This window comes from Sminthopsis crassicaudata, chromosome 2 (assembly GCF_048593235.1).
Source record: "Sminthopsis crassicaudata isolate SCR6 chromosome 2, ASM4859323v1, whole genome shotgun sequence".
Classification (NCBI taxonomy): domain Eukaryota; kingdom Metazoa; phylum Chordata; class Mammalia; order Dasyuromorphia; family Dasyuridae; genus Sminthopsis; species Sminthopsis crassicaudata.
This window is the reverse complement of record NC_133618.1, coordinates 334,336,658-334,354,921: the sequence shown is the minus strand read 5'-3', so window position 1 is coordinate 334,354,921 and position 18,264 is coordinate 334,336,658. Positions and strand designations below refer to the sequence as shown.

General features: G+C 36.2%; 1 protein-coding gene across 13 annotated transcripts in view; it reads right to left on the bottom strand.

The window, feature by feature from the left end:
- Positions 1–18,264, bottom strand: part of GPHN (gephyrin) — a 762,070-nt gene that overhangs the window by 49,816 nt on the left and 693,990 nt on the right. For all 13 annotated transcript variants that reach the window (XM_074290409.1, XM_074290412.1, XM_074290421.1 and 10 more), the window contains one exon: positions 10,763–10,850. In XM_074290409.1, coding sequence (XP_074146510.1) covers positions 10,763–10,850 — 88 coding nt within the window. The remainder of the gene's footprint in view (positions 1–10,762; positions 10,851–18,264) is intronic.

The following is an 18,264-nucleotide window of genomic DNA, read 5'->3' as shown; positions in this document are numbered from 1 at the left end:
ATCTGTTTCTCCACCCCTGTTACCCCAGTTCCTTAATTATTATTTCAGCATTTCGAGATCAGAACTCTAATAGTTGGGGCTGCCTGTCTTGGTCTAATTGCATAATTTACTCAGAAATCCCTGCTCCCTAGAGAGAGAGAGAGAATATGAAACTCTCAAACTCCATTTTTTGTCTCTCTCTCTCGGAGCCCCTGACAGACTTGGGGTGCCTTCTTGGGGCAGCAGGACTGCCTTGAGCACTGCTACACAGCAGAGGCTGAGTTAAATGCACAAATGACCCCAGACCTAAAAACTGTCCATCTCTGGCTGAGATCCCCCCCCCCCCCCAACTGCAGAGATTCAAACAGGGAGGCATGTGTCTCTCTGAATGTTCTATGCTAATAATTCTGGGGTTATGGGGAGAAACTGGTCCTTGCCACAAGTCCTTGCGTTTTCTAGTTTTAGTCTGGTTTGTTTATTATTGTCCTCAGTTTCCCTAATTATTCTGACTCAGTCCTGCCTCAGTTTCCCTGCCTCTTAGTCCTGCAAAACCTCCCCCAGTCTCTTTATCAGAATACTTGATAAGATCTTATGCTGCAGAATAGCAGAATGCCTCTCCCATCCCAAGCTGGGAATGTCTTCCAATATTGCTCTTGCCTCTATTTCAGTCGTCCTGAAATTCCCCCCCCCCCCCCACTCTATCATTGAGGTGGGACAGCTCAATTTCCTGGGACTTGATTGACGCTGTCTGGACCTCTACGCTCAAGCCCAGCACTGGTCATTGAGACGTCATGGCACAGCTCTGGCGAAATAAATCTCTCTCTCTCCCTTAGGGACGCCTAGAGGGAATGAAAGCTATAGAGTTGGGGTCCAGTTAATTTAATCTTATCTCCACCCACCTTGACAGGGCTTCTACACCCAGTAAAACTAACTCCTTTGAAGCCAAAAGGTTAGGAAAGAGCAATAACCAAACTTAACCTGGGTTTCTGTGAATGTCATCCATACTTTATGGATTTATTTCTAAAAGTTTACTTTTTGAATTCTCTTATGTAGAATTAGACATTCTGTATGTGATTGTATTTGCATTGGGTATTTTAAAAACAAACTGATTTGTATGAATATCATCTACTTGGATATGAACCTATGGGGACAAATTCCTTATTATTATCAACATAAGGTTATGATAAATATTTGTTTATGTTTTTGCATTTTTTCCTCATGTAACTGGTTTTAAGATCAGAGCAATAGTGAATAGAAATTAATGCAATTCAATTATGTCAAAACTTGCTGTTTCCAGATTGATTATATGTAATCATTGTATCCTAAATGCTTGGGCAAATAAGCATTTAGCCTGGTTATCTGTCTGCTATTGGACAACTAATAGAGATCTGTAAGACCAAAACTGATTTCTAACACCTGTTGGTTTCCTTTATCTTGTTAACCTGAGACTTTCAGTTCTCTTCTCAGGGCAACTCCTGCCTCCAGACACTCAGAGAGACGGAGAGGTGCTCTTTTAATGCAAATCTCTTCTAGACTTAAGCCTTAGAAGACCCCAGTCTCTGCCCTGAATTCGAGCAGGAGAAACTGCCTTCTCACCACCACAGAACACTACAAGGGTTCACCTGGTCCCCCAGCGTTCTGCTCCCTGGTAGGAATTTGAGGTCTGGCCCTGTTTCCCTTTTATCTCAGGACAGCCAGAACACCCCAGGGGCCAGTAAGCTGGGTAGGCTATGCTGGTACTGTGCACCCCTCCTCCATAAAGAGTGGGGAAACTAGGAAGGAAAAGATTCAGGATCTTTGCTTATTGAATAACTAACTCTCTAAGAAAAACAGCACAGTTTTCCCAACACTTCCAAGAGCTTAAACCGCATTCTTATCTTGATCTGCAGCTCTGACAACTGGGGATACATACCCATCCCTAGACCCTGCCTTACAGAAGAGCAGTGGTTCATTAAATCTACTAGAGGTCTCTTGCCTCTCCTGGCTTCTGAGTCCACACCCTTTAATCCCAATCCCAGGAGAAATTAGCTCTCCTGGAAATTAAGGGTGAAAGAGCTAGGCTACAAATAATCTTTTCTCAGCATTTTCTCCTATTTCTCTTTGATAATTAGATGGGCCATCAGACAAGCAGCCCACAGAAGGGACCTGATGCATTTCTTGCTAAAGGCCCTATTCTCCTGAATGTCACCATCTCCACCCTGGATCACACCCCACTTTTAATCTGTTCCCGAGATCTGTTTTCTCTAGGCTTCACACCCTTGGATTCTCAGCTGGCCTTTCAGCCTGGAGAACATTGACTGGGGACAACTGACCCGGACACCCCCTCGATGATGCCCTGCTGCCGTCCCCCTCAACTCACGCTTCACCTCCTGGCATGAAACCCCAAATCTCTATGACCCTTGTCAGCTTGAAGCAGTTAAGAGGGATCGACGCCCCTTTTCCCAAATGTATCTGGAGGCGATGGTTTGAGAGGGGAACAAGACGAGGGGATCCCGCTACTCTGAAGATCTTTGGAGAAAATCTTCAACCTTTCCTTAAATGAAGGACACTGTCTCATATTTTCTTTTTTTCTTAAATGAATTTAAGTCTCAACTGTTTAAGGGGGGAACTGATAAGGGTTGGAGTCCTTTCTAATTGCCCAACCCATGACTGACCTTGATTCACAAATCCTGGTCAAAGGCACCCTTTGAATATCTGGGCCCAGCCCCCACCATCAGCTCAGCTTCCCCCAGCCCTCACCTGATCTGAGCTAATTGAAAAGCCTGCCGAGAACTTAGGGGTACCACCCATCATCTTTTGGGTATAAAAGAGGTGAGCCGGAATGCCCTCATTGCAGGAACCCTCCCCGCCAACACATGGTATCTTTCCACCCATGTAAGGGTACCTGCCTGCCTAGCGGCCGCCTTTGATCCTAGTATCTAACTGAGCTTTACTTCCAAATTCCTACAATAAACCTTTTATTTATCAATCTAGGTTTTCGGGCCTGTAAATTCATTTTACAGGGGACACTGCACCTCATGGGATTATCTATGAGCCAAGAAATGGGGTTCCCCCTTTCCTTTCCCTCATTATGATGAATGCAATGATCAACCATGATTCCAGAAGATTGATAATGTAGAATGGGGCTCATCTCTATTATGATGGATTAACATGAAAAATGTGAAATGCATTTTTAGACATGGGTAACTTGAGAATCTGTTTTGCTCAGATATACTTATATGATATGAATTTTCTGTATTTTTAAATGGCACCAGTGAATAAAGTGCTCAGGAAGACAAATTCAAATTCAGACTCTTAGAAATATAGGATCCTGCCCATCAATTGGAGACTGGTTGAATAAATTGTGGTATATGAACGTTATGGAATATTATTGTTCTGTAAGAAATGACCAATAGGATGATTTCAGAAAGTCCTGGAGAGACTTACATGAACTGATGCTGAGTGAAATGAGCAGGAGATCATTATATACTTCAACAACAATACTATATGATGAATAATTCTGATGGCTCTCTTCAATAATGAGATGAACCAAATCAGTTCCAATAGAGCAGTAATGAACTGAACCAGCTACACCCAGTGGGAGAACTCTAGGAGATGACTATGAACCACTGCATGGAATTCCCAATCCCTCTAATTTTGTCCGCCTGCATTTTTTATTTCCTTCACAGGCTAATTGTGCACTCTTTCAAAGTCTGATTCTTTTTGTACAGCAAAACAACTGTTTGGACATATATATATATATATTGTATTTAATTTATACTTTAACACATTTAACATGTATTAGTCAACCTGCCATCTGAGGGGGAGGAGGGAGGGGAAAAATTGGAACAAAAGATTTGGCAATTGTCAATGTTGTAAAATTACCCATGCATATATCTGGTAAATAAAAACTATTAAAAGAAAAAAGAAATATATGATCCTGGCAAATCATTTAACCTCTGTTTGTCTCAGTTGGGATGATAATAGCATCTATCTCCCAAGGTTTTTATGAGGATCAAATCAGATAATAATTGTAAAGCTCTTAGCATTATATAACTGTTAGCTATTATTATCATTATTCCAGTAGGTGGGGGATGGTAGAACAGGGGGGAAAAAAAAAAGCAGAATCAGAGAAGACTGGCCTACTTAAGAAGTAGGAAGGACTGCCCAGAGAGTAGACTTAAAGGTATGACCCTATCTTTCTTTATTTCCTTGCCTTCTAAATCTGTCAGAGCTTCAGAACTGCTCATATCTTCTGGCCTACATGAGCTTGAGATTTGATCTTAAAACTCTTGTAGATTTTTCTGCTTTTGTTTTTTTTCCCTAAGAATATGGAACCAAATGACAATACTGGAATGAACTTGTGCTATTCAGGGATTGTGTTTCATCTCCCATGCTGTATAAGACTGCAATATCCCATCCAAATAGAATGAGGAGTTGTGGGAAGACAGGCCTATCTTTGTTGGAGCTGTGACAACCATTACTGGAAAGTGATTGGGAATTATGCAAATAAGATTAACAATCCTTTCTATCAAAGATTCTATTACTAGATTTTTACCCTAAGGAAACTATTGGAAAGAACACTTTATCTACACCACAAAGTTTATAGTAGCACTTTTTGTGGGGGCAAAGAATTGGAAACGATGTAGATACCCACAAATTATATATATAAATGTGAATATTACATGAACAATATGCTAAAGTATGAAGTGATTTACATGAAGTGATGCTGAGTGAAATAAGCAGAACCAAGAAGATAGTCTACACAGTAACTACAATGATGTAAACAAAAAGAACAACCACACAGGGGACAGCTAGGTGGTGCAGTGGATAGAGAACCAGCCCCAAAGTTAGGAGGATCTGAGTTCAAATTTGACCTCAGACACTTAACATTTCCTAGCTGTGTGACTCTGGGCAAGTCACTTAACCCCAATTACTTCAGGGAAAAAAAAAAAAGCATATAGACAAAATCAAAAGTGAATGCTGCAAAATTATGAAATACGAGCATAATTTGAAAGAAAAGATAGAAGAAAATATTTCCATCTTATCCCTCTGAAGAGGTGTGAGGACTATAAGTCTGAATATTGCAAATATTTTCATATTTTGATATATATTAATTTTTTTCTTTTGTCTTTAAAAAATACTATTTGTTAATGATGAATGTTGGAGGGGATGTGGGAAAACTGGGACACTGATACATTGTTGGTGGAGTTGTGAAAGAATCCAGCCATTCTGGAGAGCAATTTGGAACTATGCCAAAAAAGTTATCAAACTGTGCATACCCTTTGACCCAGCATTGCTGTTATTGGGATTATATCCCAAAGAAATACTAAAGAGCGGAAAAGGACCTGTATGTGCCAAAATGTTTGTGGCAGCTCTTTTTGTTGTAGCTAAAAACTGGAAGATGAATGGATGTCCATCAATTGGAGAATGGTTGGGTAAATTATGGTATATGAAGGTTATGGAATATTATTGCTCTGTAAGAAATGACCAGCAGGAGGAATACAGAGAGGCTTGGAGAGACTTACATCAACTGTTGCTGAGTGAAATGAACAGAACCAGAAGATCGCTGTACACTTCAATGCTGTATGAAGAGGTATTCTGATGGAAGTGGATATCTTCAACATAAAGAAGATCCAACTCACTTCCAGTTGATCAATGATGGACAGAAACAACTACACCCAGAGAAGAAACACTAGGAAGTGAATGTAAATTGTTAGCACTACTGTCTATCTACCCAGGTTACTTATACCTTCGGAAGCTAATACTTAATGTGCAACAAGAAAATGGTATTTACACACATATATTGTATCCAGGTTATATTGTAACACATGTAAAATGTATGGGATTACCTGTCATCTAGGGAAGGGAGTAGAGGGAGGGAGGGGATAATTTGGAAAAATGATTACAAGGGATAATGTTATAAAAAAAAAATACTATTTGTGATATAGGATGGCTCTCTACTGTGCCATAAGAATGATATACTAGTTAATTTTAGAAAAACATGGAAAGATTTGAATGAAATAATGAAAAGTGAAATGTAGCAGAACCAAGAAAATGTTGTATACAGTAACAACAATATGAAAGATGTTTTCCGCCTCTAGAGAAAGATGGAGCAATGAAAGTGTGCATGATACAGTTGTACACACATTAATAAACCTGTGTCAAATGGTGGTCTTTTCTAGTGTGAGGTAGGGAGAGAGGGAAGAAAATAGTTTGAATATTAAAATGTAACCAAAAAAATTAGCAGGAAGAGTCCAACTCCTGGCTTAACTTGCCAAAAGATATGAACCTTGAGGAAAAGAGTACAAAGCTATAGAGAAAGTGAAATAACCAATTTAGAAATCTTGCAAAAAACTTTATGTTTGATATTTTAAAACATTAAGGTGCCAGAAGAGTGGAACAGTATTTAGAAGGTACTGCTACTTGCTTAATTGTTCTTCCTAATGTGTGTGTCTTATGTTTTCTAAAAATTTTCTAAGAATTCTAAGAAGTTGTGAGGAGATAAAATAGTTATACTCTTCTTGATTTCATGCTGCTCCTTTAGAGCAAGGTTTTTTTTCCACTTGTGAACCCTTTTTTCATTCAAGACATTTTTACATAATCCTGGGTATTTAGGTATGTAAAATAGGTATACAAACCAGACATTTACTGATAAGAAATTTCAAGACTTCCACATTCAGTTGTGAGATTCCCATGAGGGCTTGCCACCCACAGCTGAAGAAGACTGGCTCCAAAGGAGCTTAGGAGCTAAGTTTAAGTATGAGAGATTTCTCCTAGGCTGGGGACATGGAGATGAGAAGCCTGGCTCCCTGAGAGGCCAGACTCTTGCAGGACTAGACCCAGAGCTGCATGGGCCAAGGCCCAGCCAAACTTCTCAGTAGGATTCACCAGCCTGGCCTAGGATAAAGCATTCCCCTCAGCTTGGTCCTAGTTTTCAAGTCTAAATCAGACTCTCTTTACTTTCTATGTGATGTTGGGCAGGTCCCTCCCTTACCTTCCTGGACCTAAGTTTCTTCATTTACTGTGAAGTAAGGGAGTTTTGTTAACTTGGTTCCTGAAGTCCCATTTCAAAGGTAGATTTATAATCCTATGATCTTTAAGCCCTCTTCCACCTCTAAATTAGATGATCCTAAAATAAAAGCCTGGAATGCTTTGGGAAACATTGGTGATATGGATTTTTTTTTCCTTCCACAGAATTGTTATAGAAATATAAAGTTCTTGCTCTAGACACTGAAATAGAGGTATTATGCAAAATGAAATATTCAAATAGTAGTCTTAAAATAGAATTCTGTCATACTTTTCTATGAATTAAATTTTCTCTTGTTCTATTAAACAATTCCTTTTTCTTTGCTTTATGAGAATAAATAATTTTTTTTTTCAGTATTCCATATTATTCTTATCAATGGATTTTTCCAACCAAATGGGGTTGTAATTCAGGCCCGAGGTACTAAAATAATCCATTTCCTCCTTTGGCATCTAGGGAGAATACAAGAGATGTTTATTTTCTTCTCATAACCCAATGAACTTGCCTAGTCTAAAGAAAAAAAAAAAAAAAGAACTGATATGCCATAGGAGAGTATACAAGTGTGGAATGATGATTTCATCTACATGACTCCAGGAGAAAACAGCTGAACATACTCCAAAAGGGAAGGAAGTAATTGTTAAGGATATTACTTTTAAGATTAATGAATTTTTATGAATGCCTATATTGGATTTAACATATATTTTTACCATGTTTAACATATATTGGATTATATGCCATCTAGGAGAGGGAGTAGGGGGAAGGGAAGGAAAAACTGGAACATAAAGTTTTTCAATGGTCAATGTTGAAAAATTATCCTTGCATATGCTTTGAAAATGAAAAAAAATCAATATAAAATAATCTTGAGTTACAAAAAAACAGATAAATGAATTTTTAAAAAATGAGCAGCATATTATAATCTGGATAGTATATATATATGTATATATATATATATATATATATATATATATATATATATATATATATTTGTCCATTTACTTTTTCAAGTATCAGTGGCTAGAAGGCAGCACTATGGTTCAGTGGATAGAGCATAGTTCCTGGAGTCAGGAGGGCCTGAGTTAAAATCTGATTTTGGACACTTATTAGCTGTGTGACTTTGGGCAAACTAATTAACCCTGATTACTTTCTCCCATCAAAAAAGATTCATTGGCTAACTAAGGTCAGTCTGAATGACTATATATTTCAAAGGGGAAAATGAATGATCATCATATTTCAAAGGGGAAAAATAAATCAAAGAAAAAAATGTATGCAATGATGTCATCTGTTGATAGCCTCTGGAGAACCTTAACCCCTGAGGTGAGTCTGAAGTTGATAGCCATTAAATGGTTAAACAAAATGACTACATCTATCATAGAATCTTGTAATATTTTAATATATGTGTGAGAGACACTGTTTGAGGAAAGTCTTTAAAGCTCCGTTTTGTACTTCCCAGTCAAATATATTCTGAAATTCATAGAAGTATCATGGTATAGTGGGAAAAGCACTTCTATTTGGAGTTAGAGCAGGGTTTGAGTCTTGGCTCTAATATTTAATTTTGCAACATCATCAAAACCAATGAACTACTTAGTTTCCTCATGTATGAACATGATAATAATTCCTCTCAATGTTATAAGAAAAGTGCTTGATAAACATTAAAGCACTGCATAAATTCAAGCTATCATTATCCCTGAGAAACACATTCAGTAATAGAGGAAATCTTGCCTCTAATAGTACTGGCTGTGTGACTGAGGGATTCAGTTAACATTTCACCAGCCTACACAAGGCTTGGAGAATGTGAGTTTGGAATAAGTTCTAATTTTCCAGGGAAGAGTTTCCTCCTTAGGAGGAAATTTCCTATGTCATATTCCCTATGCCAGTAACACTATAGGTTCATAATAAAGAAAATCATTATCATTCCAACCATAAGTACATTAAATATTCTTCACCTCTCAGCTGTATGACTTTGGGGTAACATGCATAGTAAAAATAAAAAATAAGGCAATATTCTTCATTGACTCATTTCTTACTTGCACAAGGTAAACCTTCATTCAGACAATAGTCTGAATGTATTTAGTAGTATATAGTATGTAGTAGAACATAGAATATAATAGAATATAGTAAAATAGAAAGTGTGTGTTATAAACTTATCACTTAGATATAAAGCAATACATTTTAAGGATAAAAACCACTTCTCATCACCCTACTGTTAAGTTTATTAGGAGCCATGTACATGAAATGCTCCCTGGAGATAGCAAATTTAATATTTGTAACATATCAATAGTATTTGCTCTAAATACCAAACATAATTTAAAAAAATATCTACAGCCCTCAGTATTTTGCCTTTGTAATCTTTGGAGAGAACTACTGGAGTTTGCTCTATTTGGGACTAAAGACTACTCTGAAGTTTTAAATGACAATCAGTCCAGGAATTTACCTGATGGGCTTTTATATAGTTCATACCCTACTTATATTTATCATTTCCACTTCTCTCTACTATTCAAGTCAAAATAACTTTTCTTTTTTGGTAAGTCAGAAACTATTCTCAAATATTTTGAAGGTTATTCTCTGAAGGGAAAGGCATAAAATTCTGAGGCTGTTTTCCAAACAGAGATGATGAAACCAAGGAATACATTGATTAGATCAGGCCCACTACAAAGGACTTGAAAGAAGTTAACTCTTGCTAAGAGAAATCATGCTCTTAGAAAATAAAGAAATTGTTACTCTAACAAAAAAATCCCAATAACTTCATACTTGGGGAACAGCATGGTATAGTCAAAAGAATTGGTCTTGATTTGAAGTGAGAAGATTTGGATTCAAATACTGATTGTACCACTTTGGGACTTTGGGAAGTCACTTATTTTTATTTGATCAATTTCCTCATTTGTAACAGAAGGGGTAGATTACATTATCTTTAAGGACCATTCTAACACTAAATCTTGAATACTGTGATTTCTTCAGACTACTGACTGATACACAATGAAATTAGAACTAAGCATAGGATGGGCTTGTAGAAACCTGACAATCTGGCAAAAGTCAGGATATTTTTAAAACGTTGAAATGTAAGGCTGGATGAAATATTAGCAAATATGCTGCTTTGGTTTATAATCTTATATTTATCAGGCATAATGTTGTATTTGTTAATAAATACATTCCAAATATGATAGTGAACAGATAATTCTAAGTTTTTCCAACTTGTATAGTACTACACAGAAAAGACCTGTAATTTACAATTATACTTTTACACCAAAATCTGCATTCATTTTTCAGAGATCAAAAATACCTCCTTGTATGGATTGAAATACAATAAAGCAGATCTGGGGAGCTAAGTACTTTCAGTACAAGTTTAGAGCTACTAATGCCCCAATTGATTCAGGCTAAAGTAAGCCTGGGATCCTATAGTTTTTAATTTATATAGGCTTAGAATAGCAGACTCCTGCTTAAATTGATTTGAAACTTTTTCTTGAGTACAGATGATTTGTGGGGATGGTCCTGGAGAAGCATAGTGAAGTTAAGGTAGAGAAAACAAAACAAAACAAAACAAAAATCTTATGGGAGTTATAAAACTATCTATTTTGGATTAAACCTCTACCTATGTTTGGGCCCAAATGGGTCCTCTTACCCACCTGAACCATAACCCTTTCTGTTGCAGTGAAGGTACCCTAGATTTTGGGATAATGGGCAAAGGCTACTTGAGGGACTTGTCAGATGCCAGGGCAACAAAAAACAGACTGATCATATTCCAGGGAGTTACAACGGGATCATGAGATCCCTTTTTCATACCTTTTCCCCCATGGATACACCCCCTGATGTGATGATGACATCTGCACGACTGATACCTTCATTCAAGGCATTGAGTAAGTCATCTGGGCTGTAAGAAAATTAAAAGAAATTAACACATAGAAAAAATATTCAACTGAATAGTACAAACTTAAAATCAACTACTTTATTCTTTGAGTAAGTAATTGGTATCAGGATAGCATTACTAGGTACTGAAAAAAATATATAAAAGTATAAATATATACATATATACAAGTATATTATATTATACATAAACTTAAGACCTGGTCCCTACCCTTCAGAACTTTTCAATTTGGTTGAGGAAAAAACAAAGATCTACTCATATTATAGTTTTGTGCAGGCTTAAAGATTAAGCTGCAAAATGAGTTACTTATAGATATAAATAATAGACATTAAGGAAGACATTATGGAAGAGGTAGGCCTTGAACTATATACTGAAGGGAAGGTTGGACATAAGAGATGGGAAAGTATCATTACTGGTACTAGTACTATCATGAGTAAAATCTTAGAGTTATGACAAAGGCAGAAGTGTTTGTAGCCTATGACTGCATAAGCTCCCATGGATTTAGTTATCATTTCTATGAATATCATTCCCAGATTTAATTATCTAGATAACCAGATAGAGTCTGGATATACAGTCCTGCATTACCAACTGCCTATTAGACATTTTAATCTAGATATCCTACACATATCTCATGTCTAAACTTGACATGTCCAAAACAAAATTTCTTATGTTTCCTTTTATTCTTTCCATTTTATTGTTCATAGAAGTAGTTCAAATTTTTTCTCAAGCCTCTTACTCTTCTCCTACTGCCAACTCAGTTGAGTACCTTGTCTTTAACCTTACTGAGAAAATGGAAGTTTTCAGCATCGTTTTTCTCTTTTCTCTATTTCAAAATCGATTGATATTTTTCTCCTAGTCTCTGATAATGAATAAGGTGGCTCTTCTTCTTGCCCTGGGCAATCTTTCTATATATTATGCCTTTTATCTTCTATCTTCTTCTGTCTTCTCCAGCAGATTTCCCCCATAATCATCCTGTCTCTCTTCTTTCCTCTATGTCTCTGCACTCTGTCTCTTGTTTAATTATCTTAGCTATAACATTTTGACATTTCTATCTTGAGGTCACATCTTTCTTCACATTATGTATCCTTCTCTTCTCTAACACAGCTACTACTCCAGGCCAAGCTCTTACTACTACTCACCTGGATTATTGCAATTGCTTTGAAGTTGCTTCTCTCTGTCTCAAGTTTCTTCCCTACTCAAAAGCTTCACACAATGGATAAAATGATTTACCTTAAAAAGAAGAGCTGATCATAAATCTAACAATCACTTACTTTTCTTTTTAGGATCACATATAGATTCTTCTTTTTATCTCTTAAAACTCTTCCCATTCTGGTCCCAATCTACCTTTTTATCTTCTAGTCAGCACTGCATTCTTGTCTCTTTTATATCTTTGTCTATTACTGTTGGCTATCTCTCATATCTACAATATATTCCTTTCTCATTTATACCTCACAAAGTCTCTGTCTTCTTTCATATTCAGTTTGGAGAGTACCTTCTATATAGTGTCCTTCTTGATCCCCCACTGATAATGCCTTTCCCCCATACCTAGCATTCACTTTCTTTATCCTTATTCTGTATATACTTATATATACACTTGTTTCCCCAGAAAAATTATAAGCTCCTTGGGATTAAGGAATTTCAATCTTTGTAACTGTGTCCCCAGAACTTAGCACAGAATCTGACACATAATAGGTGCTACTATAATAATACATAATACATAAATGCTTTTTTGCTGATTTCACTCTAAACCAACCCCTCTGTTCTAAATCACTCAGATTCATACCTTCATGAAATTCTCAACTCTTCATATCTTCATAAAATCCTTAACTACTCATTTCATTTATCTCACATAGGTAATCTGTTGTTGTCTCCCCCATTAGACTGTAAACTTCTTGAAGGGAAGAATTATCTTATGCTGCTTTTTTGTATTTCTGTCACTTAACACAGTGGTTGCTATGTATTTATTGAACAATGATGTAAGACAATTTTGGTGGACTCATGATACAAAATGATATCCATCTTCAAAAAGAAAATAATAAATTCTGAGTGCAGATTGAAACATATTGTTTTTAGTCGTTCTCCTCCATAATATATGTCTTAATATAGAAATGTTTTACATGAGTTCAAAAATTAATAAGCAAGCATTTTTTTTTAAATTAATGTTTACTGAATACCAAATCTTGTCCTTCTTTATATAAAAACAATAATGAATAATTCAGACCCTCATTGACCTTTGCCCTAACACTTCCATTCACTGAACTTCCTTCCTGCCTCACTCCAATCCACATTCTACATAACTCTGCCAGATTGCTTTTTCAAAAGTATTTTAAGTCTGACCACATCATTTCCAGTCTCAGGAAAACTCAGTACAAATTCTTCTGCAAACTGATCTTTCTCTTCCTCATAAATAATACTCCACTGTGGAAGCACACCCATCACCCTCACTCCAACTCCATTCCCTCTTTTAGACAAAAGAATGTCTCTAGGCCTTTTATCTAGGGTGCCCACCAACCTCACCTCCTGGAATCCTGTGTCCCCTTCAAGACTTGGCTCAGATTTCTCCTCTGACGTGAGGCTTCATCATTCAATCAACTTTTAGTCCTACCCTTGCTCCCAATAGCCTTTATGTTGTATTATTTGTCTTTGAAGTGATATGTATATGTGTATATATATGTATATATATATATATATATATATATATATATATATATATGTATATGTGTGGGTATACACACACATATGCTGCATCAGGGATTTCTTCATTTCTGTCTGTTAACTTCTCACATAGTGCTTCACAGATCTTTAATAAGTATTCACTGATTGAGATAGTCTGGGCAAGAATGAAAGACTCAAGAAAAAGAGTGTGGTTCAGAGGCAAGCTAGACACTGAACAATTTGAATGTCAAGCTCATGAATCAGTTCTCTGAGCTGTAGGAAATGAAAAATTATGGGAGATTTTTTTTTTTTAAGCAGAGGAGTTATAAAATTAAATCTGCAATTAAAAAAAAGCCTAATCTAGTAATATTGGTAAACCAGACTGATTGGGTTCAGTTAGGAAGTCTATTAAAAGAGCTCAGTAATGAGATGACAAGCACTGGCTTAGGTAGAGTGCTGGTAGTGAGAACAGGAATACAGGGTTATATGTAAGAGATATTCAGAGGAATTAGCACATTCAGAAGAGAACTGGGTTAGCATCCCTGCTGTAATATTTACTAGTCACATGACCATGGCTAAGTCACTTCTCTCAGAGGCTCCTTATCTGTAGAATGGGAATAATTATGATAATGGGAATAACCACTTACCTCACAGGTTTTTTTTTTTCCCCCACCTAAGGAGATAGGGTAAAAAAGGGACAGAAAGAGAGGCAATGAACCCGGACCTGTGATATCATTGGTATAGAGAACTTCTGATCAGGAAATGCCTTCCATCAATGAAAGTAAGCATCTGCTTAGCAATTTGAAATCTTAGTTGCTTGGGGAGCACCCAGACGTTATATGAATTACCCATAGCCTTCAAACCAGCATGTGGAAGAGGTGGGATTTTTTGATTCAGAGGCTCGATTTTTATCCATTATATTAGGCTGCAAAGCCTTTTATAACTTAGAATATGTAACTTAGAACTTATATGTAAGTTATTATGATTATTTTTCCATTTATTACTATTGTGGAAGTATGCTAAGCTCCCTTACTTTCCACTCCTGATCCCTCTTTTAGAAATATTAAGAAATCAGTGTGTTAAGAATTAGAGAAAGAATGAAAAAAATTAAGGTAGTTTAAATTGGCACAGTACTGACATGAAGCTTAATTAAAGGACAATAAGAAATGTTTATAAAGATTATCTCAGAAGAAGAAAATATAAAATTGCAATTATGCTAACAACAAACATTAACCTCCAGAGGTCAGAAGAGTGACTCAAATTTTTGATTCATCCACAGAAACAAGATGGATCTAGAAACCCTTCTCTTAAACAGGGACCAACACAAGATCTTCATTTTTTGTCAACTATGGTAATCCCTATTAAGAGTCAATTAAAAAAGCAGCAGGAAAGAGAGAAGAGCCCAGATAGTTAAAATTACAACAAATTCAGAGAATGATTATACTTGAGGACCTAAGAGAATAGTTTAATAGACTGCTATTCCTTTAGAATTATCTATACCACCTGGAAAAAATGCAGAATTTAAAAAATGAAGTAACTTACAATAGGAAAACAATCTTTTATCACTCAAGAAATTCACAAAGGATTCCAAAGATATATGGGCAATGGAGTGTGTATGAGCACTGAAATATGGACCCAGGGAAGTATACATTTGGTAATGCATGGAGTCTTTCAGATACTTTGTTCTCTTGGAAAACCAATATGGGAGATGGGGAGAAATCAAGTACCTAAGAGAATCTAATCTAGTTTAAATGCTCCTGGGCAATTTCCAGTATTTGTTGGGAGAAATTTGTTGATTAACTTTCTGGCCTTTATAATCATCCAATAATACTTAAAAAAATTTCAAGGAGATTACAGTTGCAGTGCAAGATTTGTTGGATTAGAGAATGTACACTCTCCACAGTTATATATAACTCCACTGAACAAATAGTATTTAGATTGAGAATGTCAATTTTGTTATAAATATGGCTAAAGGAATCAGATGACTACCTACAGATTATCTGACTAGCAGAATAATATTATTTACTCTAAAATTGGACTGCCTTGATCCTAGATAGTTTCAGTAATCTTAATAGCCTTCTGCTCACTCTTCAGCAGATTAAAAGCTGGAGACTTAAATCAGTTTGAATACTGCCTCCACTCACTGTGTTGCTTTTTATGCCACATCTCAAATAATGTGCTATTCAAGGCAGTACTCTCAAATACAATATACTATTTGGCATACTGTTAGAATATTGAATAGTTTTTTTCTTTAGTTTGTTGTTTTGATGTATCTGATATATTTAAGTAAAATGAAGAAAGATTCTTATTTATAATGAACTGTGAGTAGCATATATTGAGTAGCATATATTACCATTGATTAACAGATGTAAAATGAAATTATAGATTAATAAACATCATTTATACATTGAAGGAAATGTGGAAATATACTAAAACTTCCATTTCCTTCCTTATTTCCTTTTGCAGAACTATGAAGAAATAATTTTTACTTAGTATTCTAGTCTTTGGATTCACATGAATGAAATAACTCTTTCCAGTACATAATCAAGTATGAAGATGCTAGTGTCCTAGCCTGAAAGCTTTTTTGTAACAGTTTTTTCAAAGGCTTAGGCAATTTCTAATGGTAAACTAAACTTCAGGCAAGAGCTCTGATCTCCCTAAAGAGAGAATTATGGTGATGACTACACAAAGAAAGAAATCCTTTTGACTAATCTAATTAAGAGCAATCCTTTCCCATGTTTTTGGAGAGAGAACCCCAAAACTCTGAAAAATCCTCAAAGGAGAAAACCTTCTTCAACTCTGCCTCAGTAAAGGGACTCCACCCCAAGCACAAACAATTTCACTGTTGTTATCTAGGTGGGGTGGGCTCAGTCCTGAAACCCATAGCATTCAATTCAAATTCTAGTCCTAGCTGAAACCCAGTGAGGAGCCAATATGGGACTCCACCCAGGAACCCCCTTCAGCTTGTAGACAAAGCCCCTTATTATAAAAGGGCCAAACTAAACCCCTCTCTTTGCAGAGGGTCCAAACATGTCAGCACCATGCCTGGCACCCTAAGGACTCTCTGCTCACTGGAAGTTTCCAGTGCCTCTTTACCCTCAGCTATTTACTTAACTAGACTTTAATCTAGTACCAATCCCCATGATAAACCTCTTTTATCAATCTAGGTTTTTGGGTCTATAAATTCCTTTACAAGGACTCTTGTGCCGCCAGAAGGGAATCTCAGAACTCCCTACCCTTGAGCTGCCATTTAGACCTCATTTAACTCCCTGACCACCAGAAACCCTAATTTTATTTGGGTATTCCAAATCTAAACCTCATCATTTTGACTTTACTAGGAAAATGATTTTCTAAGGAATATAAACATTTAAACTTGCTATTATTTTGTTTGATAAATCAGCAATTGTTACCTGAATTCTAATCCCTTGTTAAATCTTGGTTGCAGAATTTTGTCTTTTTCTGAAGATGACATGCAGACCTTGTTCAGGCATCCAGTTTCAACTGACAAGGGAAGTTCTGCCATTTGAATCTCCCTCCAAGTGGCAATACTTAACACACACACACACACACACACACACACACACACACACACACACACACACACACACACACACACCCTGCACCACGTTTGTGTGTCCCCAATGTCACCAATAAATCTGAAACCTAAAATGAAAAGGATTGATTCCTGTCCCCCGTACACTATTATGTGATGAAGTAGAAATAAATAAATATTTTCAATTGAGGAGAAATAAAAAATATAAGATTGGGAAGAATACCTGAATCTGACCAAACATATGCCAAAAAATTTGTGCTGGTGAGACAAATTTAAAGGTATTCAGGGTTCAATGCTCAAAATAGCTCATAGAAGGGAAAATTCCAAACTAACAGAAAAGATAATAAGCAATAAAAACTAGCTTAGAAAACAATTACCAAATATAGGCCTGCTTTCTTATTTTTAACATAGTTTTATGAGAATAAGTCTTTATATGAATTGAAATTATCTGTGATCTCCACAGGAAGATGGTCCTTGCAGCTTTTTTGCAGAAAATTTTCTATGGTAGATAACATTACAGCAAAAAACTCACTGAAAAATATAGAGAATAAGATCCTGTTGTCTATTCATAATTTTAAAAAAGTTTGATTAGTAAAACAAAATACTGTATAAATGGTTCTTTTTAAATAGATTAAGGAAGGGTAGCTAGGTGGCTCAGTAGATAGAGTGCTGGGTCTAGAGTCAGGAAGACTCATCTTTCCAAGTTCAAATCTGGTCCCACATTTCTTAGCTGAGTGACCCTGGGTAAGTCATTTGACTCTGTTTACTTCAGGTTCCTTATCTGTAAAATGAGTTAGAGAAAAATCCAGAAGATTTGCCCAAAGAGAACTTCAAATGAAGTCACAAAAAGCCAAACATGACTGAAAAAAAACAAGGTGCTTTCCAAGTCATGTTAAAATCATAAAAAATTAAATTACTTTTCTCTCTCACAGAAACAGCAAATAAGACACAAAACATAGGTAGTTTCTACTCTCTGGAATATACTGCTATATATTTCTAGCCTCTTAGAAGCTTTTTCTCTCTCTTTTCTTTTCAAAGCTGAAATGTCTCTTATTTTACAAGGCCTTTCCTGATTTCTTCAGTTATTACAGTGTCTTCTTGAAATTTCTTGTATTTCCTTATCTGTGTACATTTTGTATTCCTCCAATTGAATGTAAACTTAATAAGGCTCAGGATATTTTCACTTTTATCTATCTCTAGAACCTAAAATAG